Source organism: Rhinolophus ferrumequinum, chromosome 16 (assembly GCF_004115265.2).
Source record: "Rhinolophus ferrumequinum isolate MPI-CBG mRhiFer1 chromosome 16, mRhiFer1_v1.p, whole genome shotgun sequence".
NCBI lineage: Eukaryota > Metazoa > Chordata > Mammalia > Chiroptera > Rhinolophidae > Rhinolophus > Rhinolophus ferrumequinum.
Window position 1 is genome coordinate 46,553,796 of NC_046299.1, and position 14,384 is coordinate 46,568,179.

At 35.7% G+C, this 14,384-nt stretch overlaps 1 protein-coding gene across 2 annotated transcripts in view; it reads right to left on the bottom strand.

Moving 5' to 3' along the window:
* Window positions 1-477: 477 nt before the first annotated feature.
* The window catches only part of DNAJC12 (DnaJ heat shock protein family (Hsp40) member C12), a 69,082-nt gene continuing 55,175 nt past the window's right edge, over window positions 478-14,384 (bottom strand). For both annotated transcript variants that reach the window (XM_033130241.1, XM_033130240.1), the window contains 3 exons: window positions 13,807-13,946; window positions 7,368-7,572; window positions 478-3,107 (listed from right to left, as the gene is read on the bottom strand). In XM_033130241.1, coding sequence (XP_032986132.1) covers window positions 3,013-3,107; window positions 7,368-7,572; window positions 13,807-13,946 — 440 coding nt within the window. In that variant the 3' untranslated portion in view covers window positions 478-3,012. The remainder of the gene's footprint in view (window positions 3,108-7,367; window positions 7,573-13,806; window positions 13,947-14,384) is intronic.

Consider the following 14,384-nt stretch of genomic DNA (forward strand, 5'->3'; position numbering starts at 1 on the left):
TTATATAAATGTCTAACAACTATGCTGTACACCTGAAATTAATATAAAATAATATTGAATGTCAACTGTAATTGAAAATTTTAAAAAGTGAGGAAAGACAAAGGTTCAAAGTTCCAGGTATAAAACAAGTAAGTCTTGGTGATGTAATATACAGCATGAGGAATATAGTCAATAATATTGTGATAATGTAGTACAGTTTCAGATGGTTGCTGGACTTATCATGGTGATCACTTCTCTAGCATAAGGAATATAATCAATAATATGGTAATAACTATGTATAGTGTCAGGTGGATTCTACTGAATAACTATGTACACCTGAAACTAATATTGTATATTAGCTATATTTTAATTAAAAAATCTTTAAAAAGACAAAAAAACAACACAGTGATCGAATTCTAAATGTATATTCATACTCTTTAATCCATTCCAGTACTAAGTATTTACCAGAGGAATACTTTGCATACAAGAAATAGTATGTATAAAGTTATTCATTATAGTGTTGTGATTTAAAAAAAACCTGTAAGTACCTTGAAAAGCATCAATAGAGGACAAGTTAAACTATGGTTCATCCACACAATGGAATGTCATGAAGCAGATAAAAATAAAGTAGCACTGATGTACTCAAAATGGAAAAATCTCCAAGATTAACTGAATAAAATGGAAGGTGTGCAGTAGTGTAAACAGTAAGCCTCCATTTGTGTAAAGAAAACAGGAACACATGTGTGTAACGCACAGGATGTCTATGGAAAGAAATGCAAGAAACAGTGCCTCTGAGATGGACAATTGGTGGAAAGGGATTGAGGAGGGAGAGGCCACAAGTCTGTTGATTATCACAAGACTTAACACATAATTACATAGAATAGTAACTAGTACACATAGTGCTTACTATGTGGCAGGCATGTTCTAAGCACATTACATACTTACACTAATTCAGCATGCTCCTTTAAAACAATACGAAAGTCAGATAACCTGTCTTTCACTACATTATCAACGACTTGTGAGAGCATAAACATGACAAGTATTTTTATATCCTACACAAATACAATATTTACCACATAATAATGTTCTCAAGAAATGTGTCTCATTCATTCGTTCAATCAATCAATATCAAATATGAGAGAAATTAATCGTCTTCATCATTTTGGGCTGAATTAAGAGTATAATATCCTTTGTGTAACTTAATCTTTTCATAATCGGTTTGTTCTGTCTTGAAGTCGAGCCAAAGTCCAAAAATAAATGGCTTTGAAAATGTGCGATTACACATACATACAATTGTGATTGTGTTGGACATACGGGAATTCAAACAAATTATTGAAGAAAAGTCCAGTTTTCTCTTTATTTTTCATTCAAAGAGAAAAACTGTATTATGAAAGCACTGTCCCCTCCTTTTTGAACCTTGACTTCAGGAGAGTATCTGTTTAAGAATAAAAGGTCTCCCTCCTATTAAGTTATATGGGAGCAAGTATACAAAGTGCTAGGGACAAACGTGACCCATCATAAACGCCCATTCAAGTGGAGCTCTCTCATTTCTTATTTGGAGGCTTCAGGCCTCATGGGAGAGGAAAGTAAGAAAGAACTGGCACACTCAGTCTTATCACAATTTAGAAATCCATCTGTAACAAAAGCAGAGTAGACCATGGAAGTGGGAGTGTTTTCCCCCCGACAAGTCATTAAGTCATCGGTGCTGTAAATCAGACAATCTGGGGGGAGAAAAGAGGAAAAAAAATTAAAACCCTGATTGTTAGATTTAAAAATTCACTTATTCAATCTAGTATTTATTTGAGTGCCTACCTAGGCCAGGCAGGCATTATAACAGGCAATTGTAGTTGTAAACCTCATTTTATTAATTTAACATGCTTCATTTTTTTTCATGTATTTTTTATTTTTGAAGTGAAATTTGCAGATATGGTAACAATGCCAAATCACATTTTATTGCATTGGTAAAATATTAATAGAAATAATTCTTTAAACAGTTGGCCCTGACTTTTGTATTTGATAAAACAGTAGAAATTCAAATAAAATCAAGGGAATCAACACAAGCTTGCATTTATTTTAAAAAAAAAAAAAAAGTTGTCACCTATGTTATGAACTTGAGTTCCCCCAAAATTCATATATTGAAGTCCCACTTTCCAGTACCTCAGAATGTAACATTATTTGGAGATAAAGTCTTTAAAGAGGTGATTAAGTTAAAAGGAGGCTGTTAGGGCAGGGCCCTAACCCATTATGACTGATGTCCTTATAAGAAGAGACAGCAGGCATGTGCTGCAGAGAGAAAGGCCATGTGAGGACACAATGAGAAAGCAGCCAGCCATCGGCCAACCAAGGCAAGAGGCCTCAGAAGAAACCAAACTTGCCGACACCTTGATCTTAGACTTACAGCCTTCAGACTGTAAGAAAATAAATTTCTGATCACTTGCTATATATAACAAAAGAAATCTGGCAAAACGTATTTCCTCAAATACATAATAACCTCTTAAGTTTACAATTATTAAAATTAAAGCCGACATACCTATTGAAATTATTTTCAAAATACAGTTGGATTATAAATTCATTATGAACTTTGGGAAAATTATTTCTATCGTTCTATGAGGTTTAGGCAAGTAATTTCACATTTCATTTTAAGTCCAGGGTCAGAAAACATTTCTTTTACATCCAGCACTAACAGAGATAGATCACCATACGTCAATGAAATATTTAAATACAGAGATCGATTTTTTAAATGGATTTCTAGAAATAACATAATTAACAGGAAAACACATATAATACAGTTTACTCTGGATCTAACAGCCTTAATTTATTCAAATATTGAAAGAAACTTGTCTTCTGAAATTTTTCTCATTTTAAAAAACACATTGTGAGAATGGGTTCAAGGATGGAGCAAGCCATCAGTACTGAGCGATTCACAAACATGACATATAAACATGACATTTTTAAGGTTTCAACAAAGACAATGTTGGCAGCACAGAAGGTGGTCTTGCGTGCTCATTCTCTCTTCTACGGATCAGGGATATTTCATATTTCATAGTTTCTGAATTTCCTCAGGAGTTCTGAAGGAGCATCCCCAGACCAGCGGAAACGAAGGTGCCCACAGTTCATGTCTGAAAAACCTTTAGAGGAGAGGAGATTTTAAAATCAGAGGTAGGAAAAAAGAAGTCAAGCTTATAATAGTAAAATAGCGTGGTGATAAGATTTCACTGCAATAAGTAAAACGTAAAGGTAAGTCTTTGGTATGAATTATTAATATCTTACAGAAACTGATTAACTTAAGCGGACTTCGAATTCTTATGAACAGTAATTAGTTTACATGGATGAGAGGACCTCATATGCTTAAACTTAATAATAAAAGGATATTTATAGATGCCTCCGGTGGGAATTTTGATGATTCACCTGCAAAGAAATTGGAAGACTTTCAAACAGCTGCCAAAAAAAAAGATCAATGGTAAAAGATCCCTGGAAATACAAATAATTTATTCCATGATAGTAAGATTTGTTTTTTATTCTAAAAACAACTTTGTTGAAAGTTAGAGGAAAGGTCATTTTCCTTCTCTACTAGAGGAAGCGTAAACTGGCAAAACTCTTCTGGCAGGCAACTTGGCAATATTTATCAAACTCATTAAAATGTATAACTTCCAACCCAATAATTCTACTTCAAGAAATTTATCTTAAGGAAATAATCATGGATGTGCTCAAGGGTTTAACGATAAGGAAGTTTATCATGATATATATGTTTTTAAAAATCAAGAAACATTCTAAATCTTCAACAATAGAAAGTTAGTGAAAAGACTTTGATATAGTCATTAACAATTTTTAATGTTTACAGTCACAGAAAAATGCTCATTAACATATTGCGAAGTGACAGGTAGTTAGAAAACAGTTTAGACAGTATGATTTCATTCTTAAATTCTTTATTTACATGAGTATTTATGTAAGATATTTTAAAAGTCTACAAGAAATTATCCCTAAATGTTAACAGTAGTTCCCTGGATAGTTAGAATAGATGTGATTTTCATTTCTTATACCCATTTTTTTGTTTATCTGTCTTTTCTTATTTTTCTATAATGAACAAGTATGCCTTGTGTCATTTTTTTGGTTTGTTTATAATACTGCTAATGACAAAGCAGTTTACTAAATAATACATAAAATTATGCTTCTATTGATATTTTAAAATATTATCTAAATATCTAGTCAGGAAAATATATACACAGAATAGTTGACAGTGATTATCTCAGAAAAACAAGATCTGTTTGAACTTTCTTTAGAATTATTAGAGAAAACAATCCTGAAGAATTTCCATTTGGGGAAAACCTGTAATTGAAACACACACACAAAATATGTACAATATGATCTTTTAGTTTTAGGTATATTAACATATACAAAAATATACCAAAAGATCAGTAATAGATATGTTCTCTAGGTGGTAAGATTACAAGCTGCATTTTCTTCCTTTTGCTTGACCATATTTTCTCATATCTCTATATTAGATAAGTGTTATTTTGCAGTTTGAAAAAGGTGTCTTCTAGTTTGAGTTCCCCTAGAAACAGACCCCCAGACAAGAATTTGAATGCAAGTGGCTAAGAGAAGCCATAGAATTCGCGATGCTTGGGCAGGAAGATGCCCCGCGGACAGGATGGACTCCGTATCAACAGCATCTGCTACATTTGACTTTTGTTGTTGGTTTCACTCCAGGATGTTATACAAAACTATTTGATTCTAAAATTGTGTTTATCAGAAGCCATATTTATTGCATATTTAAACAGAAAGAAAGTAAAAGTGAGATGGTCTTGCACACCGGTTTTCAGATGCTGTGCCCATTTTTACTGGTTGCAATGAAGAATCAGAAGATGATGGGGACTGATGGCTGCTTATCACAGAAGAGGCATCAAACGGCAAACCCCAAAGTCAGTATCAAGCACTAGTTGAGGAAATTAACAAATATGCTGGAAAGTTATGTGAGAAGCCACGAAGGGTTTGTTATTTATTCCTTAAAAAAAAAAAAAGAAAAAAGAAAAATCTTATGATGTAGACATTAATATTTTAACCATTATATATAGATAAGAAAACTCAGATACAGAGAGGTTAACTCGTGTCAACATAAGAATGTCCAAACCTGTAGAGAATGGTTTTTTTTAATTATTTGAGTTAAACAGAATATGGAAGCAAGATCTCAACAGAATGAGAAAAATGCTTCCAAGGATAAGTTTGCACTTTCTTTTACATACTTGCAATTAAGAAGGGAAGCATCGGAAGATTACATGAAGGTGGGAGAAAGCAAGGCAGGGATAAGGTTACGGGTTAAGATTATATGCTTTCTCCATGGCGGTCATGCTTTAGAAGGAGGGGTCTGGAAAGAGGCATTTCAAAGGTGTGTTAACCCAGATGCACAGAAACAATGGACAGGGCTTGCTTAAAGCAGATAATCCTTTTACTAAAGAAGTCATAGGCCTGGGGCATGACTACCCACCATGACCTGCCCAAGTAGGAATTTATGATCAGATCACCCTGTGAGGTTACTTTGCATAGAACCTCTTGTTTCATCTCTGCTCGCTTGCCCAAGGTCACACAACTCATCAGTGGAAATGCTGGGATCTAGTTGCAGAATCTGTGCTCTTAGCCACTGTGTAACATACAGGAATGCGCTTAGTATACCTGTTCTTTCATTTTAAAGCTCTCATAAGTGAACGTACACTGTACTTATATATGCTTGTATTAGCATAAAGAACTGTGTGGAAGGAGACACACCTAGGCATCTGCATTGGTTACTTCAAGAAGTAGAGGCAGAGAAGGATGGCAGACTGGGGAAGACACTAAGTTATTGTTTATATATGATTCTTTGAAGTTTTTAATGACAAGCTCATTGTTTGGGTTTTTTTAATAGCTAAATAACTTTTTTAAAAGAAAGAGAAAATTCCAGAGAATCTAATACAAGGGATTCAAGTGGGGCCTCAGCATCATGCCTGAGTCTCTAAAGTGTCCAATTTCCCCAGTGCTGGTGAACTCAGATTAAGTCTGAACCCAAAACAAAGTCCTAAAGGGCTCCAAGGGTTAGGGAGGGACAGATCTGAATATTCCAGGGCTGAATGGAGAAACAGCTACACTTTAGCCTGTGTGTGCATGTGAGTGGCTGTTTGTATGAGTATGTATGTGTTTGCTCAAAACACTGTGTTCCTGACATTTGGGCTTCTGCTTTGATCAGGTGGCTACAAGAATTTCTAGTTACGAACCTGATGCAATCAACGTCTAGAGACTATAAAAGATCTCTCAGAGAACCGGTACAGACACTTCAACCAAACTCTAAGAATCTTTATTCCCAGAAAGTAGTGAGCATTTAAGAGCTCTCGCCACAGAAAAATTTGAAGTGACTATTTCTAGAAAGACTAATTCACCACAAACTAACTATCTTTTATTAACTAAGTATTCAAGGATGTTCAGGAACCTTCTGCTTCAAGGCTAGAATCTAATGGGGTGTTGTATCACAACCCTGAAAATCAAGTAAGAATTTGAAGGACAATTACAGTCTGTGTACATAACACACCTATCTATACAAGACAACCACAGTGGGCCAGCTAGAAAGACCAACAGAAATAACAACAGTTCACATTCACGGAGGGCCTGCTATAAGCAAATCACTGTGCTAAGCATTTTGCATGGACCTTCTCATTTAATCTTCATGATAAGTCAATGAGAAAGTACCATGATGATCTCTATTTTGTAGATGAGGAAACTGAGGTCTAGAGAAGTTAACTTTTACCAGGTAATACAGACAATAAGTAGTAGAGCTAGGATGTGTAGCTTGGGAGCCAGGAGTTTAACACCCCCTATTACCTGGGCTTCAGTGGATCTATAAATGATTCGGGGTGTCTACAGAGCTATTTACAGATAAAGAATCTTCTCAAGACAGTATAGTGGCTTAGAAACAGGCTCTGAAGCCAAACTGTCTTAATTCAGACCTCTGCCCTGCCACATACCAGCTTATGTAGCCTTAATTACCCAACATCCCTGGGCTTCAGTTTCTCATCTGTAAAATGAGAATAATATTGGTACCAACCTCACAAACTTCTCGTGAGGATTACATAAATAAATAAATGTAAAATAAATATTACATGAGAAAAGAGATGTAAAATAACATATGTAAAAGCATTCCTGCACATAGTACACACCCAATAAATGTTAGCTAGCATTATTTCAGTGGAGAGGAAGACAGTCCCAGAAATATCTCAAAGTTTCCTTTACCAGGAATGTACTGAGGAATGGATCTTTTAGTTTCTGTGTTAATGCTAAGGAAGTATCTTTTAAGGTGCCAAACCAATCCCCAAATTTGGCAAGTCTCAGACCTTCTCTGTTCTGCAAAGCTATATGACAGGACTTACTTGAAGAATCTGGATTTTGTGGGGAAAGTGACATCTCCAGGGACTCAGATTCTTTTTGCTCCATTTTCTCTGTGGTGGAACCCAGCTCCTCTTTCTTTATTTCTCTTTGCTCGTTCCATTCTTCATTTGCAACCTTGTTGGGATGAGTCTGGTCAGATTCTTCCAGCATCAGATCTTTTTTACTTCTCACAGCCCAGTGCATTGACTATATTAATTAAAAGCAGACACATAAAATCAATATCGTTTTCTATGTCTAAAATTTGATATGTGGTAACACCTGATCTACTATTATAATGCTAATTATCAGAATGTTACACTTGACTATTAACCAGATATTAATCAATTAATCCAGATATTTATTAATCTTCTCTGATTTGGAAGACTAACGATATAAAGAGAAATCCATATTATGGTACAGAGCAAAGGGACAAGCATCAGAGAGGTTCAAAGAATTAGATGTCTCCTCAGAAAGTTGAACACAGAATTACCATATGACCTAGCAATTCCATTCTTAGGTATATACCCAAAAGAACTGAAAACAAGTGTTCAAAAAAAAAAACTTATACATGAATGGATGTTCATTTACAAAAAGCCAAAAGATGGAAATAGCCCGAATGTCTATCAACTCATAAATGGATAAACAAAAATGAGGCTATCCATACAATGGAATACTATTTGACCATAAAAAGGAACAAATGTGGACAATATGGATAAACCTTGAAAACATTATGCTCTATAAAATAAGTCAGACAAAAAAAGCCACATATTGTATGATTCCACGTCTATGAAATATCCAGAATAGACAAATCCATACAGATAAAAAGCAGATTAGTGGTTACCAAGAGCCGGGAGAGAGGGGAATAGGGAGTGATAGCTAACAGGTATGGGGTTTCCTTTTGGGGTGATGAAAATGTTCCGGAACTAGGTAGTGATGATGGGTGAACAACATTGTGAATGTACTAAATGCCACTGAACTGCACACTTTAAAGTGGTTAAAATAGTGGGTTTCGTGTTATGTGCATTTTACCACCAAAAAACAAACAATGAGGCTGTGTGTCTTGAGGCGTGCCAGAGAGTAAACCTACTTCTACCATTACTATTGTAACTACTGCTGTGACCTTCCATCCAGCCATGACCAATGCAGAGTTGGCACTAGAATTCTGGCAATAAAAATATTAGAATTTTGGATTATACATCTTCTAAGAAAACTCATGGCACGAAGCAGGAATTCAATCAATATTTACTATGAAATATTTGTCTTAATTTTAAATGGATTCCTTTTAGGTGAACTTTTCCAAGTCCAGTTATCCTCAAATAACAAGAACTTTTTAAATACCTTTCCATTTATGTTTTTTCAAAGGATACCATGAATGTGTATCTGTACACTGTATGGAAGGTTTCTGGAAGGAAACACAAGAAACTGTAATGGTGGCTTTCTGGGAGAGGAGAGCAGAACTGAGGTCTGGAATAAGGAGGAACTCACTTTTTATTACATATCCTATTGTACTATCTTGATTATTTTAAAACAAAGATGTGCTCGTTTAGTTATATTTTTAATTTGTAATTTTAAAAAATCGGGGACCATAAATCAACAGTGTTGGGTATTGCCCATTGACTTCTGGTATAACTTTTATATTTTTAGACATACCCAAAGTCTGAAACCACTGAAAACCCTCTCTAGAAACCTGATATCCTTGAATTGTGTTGAATATGCTGGTGGAAGTCCTTTGCCCAGTGATTTAATTGTGTGATTTTGCCAGCATAACTCTGGCTATTTATGGTGGGGCACAGAGTAAGGGGAAGATCAAAAATGGGTCTTCAAAATGGAATAGTCTGTTAGGTCCATGGGACTGAGGAACAAAGGTAAGAGACAGAGGTATTTTTCTCCACAGACCCTCTGTACCTTTTCCATTTTGTGTCTTGTACATGTATTTCCTATAAAAGTGTTTAAAATTAGATAGATCAGTAGATGAATGGGAGGAAGAATAGATGAATACAGAGTGAGAAAGAGAGATTGAGAGTTTGCTGTGTCGAGAATATTTCACTTAGAATAGTTAGCCCTGGCATCAACCAAAATAATAAATATAACATGTTTATTTTTCCTGATATCCAGGATATTACTTTCTCATGCTGCCAAAAAGAAAAAAAGAGAGAGAAAAAGCAAAGCAAAGCAACTAAAGCAAAACACTGATTTTCTGAAGTCTCAGGCTTATTGAATAAGCTCAGAAGTTGTGACATATAAAAACTGTGCCAGAACCACCAAAGGGGCCGCTGCCATTACTACACACATGCCCTATGATGCAAGGGGCATCGCTTTTCATCTATAGTGCACTTCTCTGAAAATTCTGAACTATCTTGAAATACTGGGGTTGCCGACTTCTGCCTGAGGATACCACTTTATTTACCAGTTTTGAACAAAACAACATAGGGAGGTGGTAGCCAAATATTACTTGTGTACATAACCAAGTTGTCTCATCCAAGCAACCGGTAGCCAGGTGGGGGTAGGGGGTTGTTCATCAGAAATCAGCATCCTAAAGAGCTTAGAAAGACACCACAACTTCTTACCACCTGTCTCAGTAGCACTAACACTGGCCTCACAGCAGAAGCCAGGAGAAGCATCTTACCAAGAAGAAAGGGAACATGCAAAGGGGTATGCCTTCTTGCAATCTTTTAAATAAATCTGTTCATCACAATTTTTTAAGAAAATTAGAAAGTGGCAATAACATGGTGTTAATGAATATTAGCCACAATGGTCATAAATAGCATTATCTCAACTATGTCAAAAGGTAGATATAGTCAAATATAGATGTATAAATTTATATGAAGATACATATACATAAAATACAGACACACAGACAAACTGCGGAGGGTAATATGGCCTTGTACCCACCCTACAACCATAAGTATATTCAAGTTGTCTGCCTTAAGCCAACCAGAGAAGTCATTTCTTCCCACCTTCAAATTTTTTCTTTCCAACTGCAAAGGAGCATCATCCTCTCTTTCTCCAAACATAATCAACCCATTCACCCCAAGAGCCAAGTATCACCCCATAAAGCAATTACTGCCACCATTCAATGTAATTGGCTCTCACACTAACAAATGAAGGGGGGAGAACACTGGAAGAAAAAGCACAAAAATGGTAATGTGATTATCTTTGCATGGCAGAATTATACTCTTTTTTTTAGGTTTTTGGGTTTTTTTGGTGTTTTCTAAATTTTGTATGGGTTAGGCAAAATGGTTTCTAGTTCTTGACATGACTGCCCTGCCATCTTCAGAAGCAAGTTGATCTCAGTGACTTCCAGTTCACCCAAGGACAGGACAGATTGGTGGGCCTATTATCAGCTGATGGAATGTTCTTACATAGATAAGGAGGCCCATTAAGTTGTTTACTGCCTCGGAATACGCAGCTCTTAACAACCACATGCCACTTGGCTCCATGCCACCTGGGATCCTGGAGGCGGTATACATGTCACACCCCGATCCCCTTTTAGGTGTGGAGATCCAACGTCTTGCTGAGGCCCAAGACTCTGCTCCTGTCCATAAGTTCCCATTATGAACTATTTAATTCTGCAGTTGTCAGGCTCTTCCTTTAGTCTCTCAGCCCTGTCCTCCTTTGGAGGTCGGTTTCAGTACGCCTCAGGAAATTTTCCCAATATCTACAACTAGAAAAAATTAGATTTTAAAAATTAAGTGTCGTTATGATTGCAAATATATATAAGGGAGGAGCTTCTGGGTGCTAGTAATGTGTGTTGGGAGGGATGGTTACAGAGTATACACTTCACAACCATTTGTTAAATTATAAATGTAGGTGTTATACATTTTTCTACAAGTTTTTTTTCAATATAAAAACGTTAATTTTAAAAAGGGGAAATGACCTCAGATACTGTGAAAAATAACCTCCTTTTGGTTTGGTTGGTTTGAGTCTGTTGTTTTGTTTGGTTTCTTGGGCTTTTCACATATGGTCAGACTAGACGAGGCTGGCTAGCGGCGACTTCTGTGGAGTGGAAAGGATATTGGGAAGGTTAGTGAAAAACAGAGAGTAAAAAAATCAAGAATTCAGGGCCCAGAGACCTGAAAATGTGAGTTGTAAGAGTCACAGGTCAACCAGACGGCGTGCGTGTACATGATGTATTAACTCTGTCCCTCTGCACTTCACTACTTTGAAGATATTAGGATTAAAATTGTTTCCCAACCAACAGTTTTCCTTCCAGAGGCATTATACTGCTTAAATAAAAAGCAGAAACACAGGCTTAACGATGTGAAAGGTAGGGACTTTATGATATTTAACAATCTATAAGTGTGTAAGGGCAAGCGAAAATAATGATGTGTGTTAGATAAATGTCACCTAAAATCCAAACCCTAAGTTATAACTATTTTATTTTCAGAATGTCATATGTAATATACCTAACCCAAACATCCTAATGGTGATGTTTATCTACAAAAGGATAGATGACCAACACTCGGTATGACAATTTTTAATTACTCTGAAGTAGTGAATGTGAAAGGATAAACAAATGAAATGCACAAATACAGAAAGCAACAATTAAAATGTTATAGAGAGAGGTGGGGCTTTCACATGCAGAAGTCACCGTGAGGATGAGAACAAAGAAATGAAGAAAATTTACAGAAAGTCTAAAGAATGAGGTACAAAACGTGAAAAGTTGGCATATGGGATTCAAAGTCTACTGAGGAAGGGAAACAAAAGCAAGTCAGAAACAACAAGGTTTAGCCCAAACAAAGAGTGTGCAAGAAAAAATACCACTGCTATTGAGACAGAAAGATACGCATCTCATCATTTCTGTACCATAATAAGAATAAATCTAAAACCAAACGCAACCCAGCATACTACGCGTATTTCAATTTTGCTGACAAAACAAATGATGCAACCAGTAAAATCTAAAATGTAATTATAAGACCTCAACAGTTCGTGGTTAAGCTAAATTCAAAGAGGAAATGATGTTTGGAGACAGGAAATTAGTGTTTAATGGAAAGACATTGGCGATATAAATTAGAGCAGAGATTTGGAAAAGAGTTTTTAAAACATCCACAGCTAACTTGATATTAGCGGTTAAAATGAAGTAACAGAGTTCAGTGGTTCATCAAGAAAAATGAACTATAAATCAAAAGGCATTAGAATAGCAAAGGTCACTAATTCAGTTGCAGTTATAGTGTGTCACACACAGCAGAATGGAAATAGGGCTATGCAGAGGAGGTAGAACAATGTTTATTCAATCAGTGCCAACAAGGAATTTCAGATATACACGACGTAAAAGAAAAAAAATGTTACTTTTGAGTATGTAAAGTTAACATATTTTTAAAATATTCTCTCCAGTTATTCTGGGCATATATTCATTAGTCATATGGTTAGTCCTTCATAAGTAATTAACCCACCTTAAAGAAATCATATGAATAGACACTTCATTCCAAAATGATAAAGAAAATAGTTTATATTTTATGTAGAGAGGCGTTAACCATGTGCTTTGAGAGTTTTGCGTTGTTCTTCCCCATTACTTCAAAGACCCTCCTTCACAGATCTTTTATCAAAGGAAAAACAATTTGCTCAAGTCTTCTTAAAATAAAAAGCATTATGAAGAAAAATTAAATTATAACGCTGAGGGGCTATAATTTAAAAGATGTGAATCACTTTGTAGACTAATTCTAACAAGTGTCCCTGAAGACTTGCCTGGAAGGTAACTTTTGTATTCTAAGTCTCATGTAATAGAAAAATGCCCCTGTAGAAATAAATCTGGATAATAAGTCATGCCAAAGAATACAGAAACATTTAAAATTACATTTTCTCTATAATACATAAAGGTCAATCTAAACACAAAATAAATATATAACATGTTAAATATAGTGATTATCATGATATTTAGGTTTTTTAATGGCATGAAGACAGAGAACACAATGGTTTAAAGTCCCTCTGCATCTATTCAATAATTCTTTCACCAGAATTTATAACAGAAATAATTTACAAATAGCTTATAGGTTTCTTTGATTAATCAGACCCCTGTTTTTTCATGGAATTTATAAGTCTTGAGAAGAGAACAACAGGCTTTTTCTTAAAATAAAAAGCATTATGAAGAAAATTTAGGAACTAAAAGGATAGAGGAGATGAACTGGCAATCGTTCAAAATTCAGCAGTATCATATGAACAACTTGAGAAGCACAGATATCAGAATGCATAAAACAGTAAATGATAATAGGGAGTGTATATAATGAATCAAACAGCCAATGAGACAGAGACTGACAAATAAAGCCATCGGCTCTTCTGGCATTGAATTTTCCTTCATAGGATTTTGTGGACATTGAGTTACATCCAGGTTCTACCAGCTTCTTGGTCTTCTCACTCCTCTTTCTTAATGACTGTTTAAGCTACTACATGAAGACATCTAAGCCTGAGCTTCATAAATTCACTTCATCCCAGAGAGAAGCCTACCGTTTTCACCGTGTCACTCAAAGCTTCCCATTGCTGGAATGGCATCGACACCTGGCTCCTTCGCCAGTGGTCATAGCGGGCTCGGCTCTCGTCATTAGTCAGAATATCCTTTGCCTGCTGCAGTTTCTGAAAAGTCTCCACTGGAAAAAAAATCAAAACATGAGCACTTCTCTCTTGGAGGAGTTAAACTCTCAAACAATCAAACTGATCTCACTGGAATATGTCTCTGTTACTTATTAGCGGTGTGACCTTGGGCCAGTACACCTCGTCAAACTTAGTTTCCTCATTTGTAAAGTGTATCCTAAGGTTAAGTGAGATCAAGCATGTAAAATGCCTGTCTCATAAAGTTCCTTTACTGAGCTCCAGTAATGTGCCAGGTGCTGATGACACAGGTAGGAAGAATAGACATGATCTATCTAGTGGGACAGACATTTATTTATAAACATTGGGAAAGTGACAATTTTATCTACTAGGAAGAAAACTACCTTTTCTAGTAGTAACTGTCCAGGAGGGTAGTGACCAGGCTAGAGGAACATTATAAATCAAAACCCTAAGGCTTGGTGATTTAGAGCAAGTAG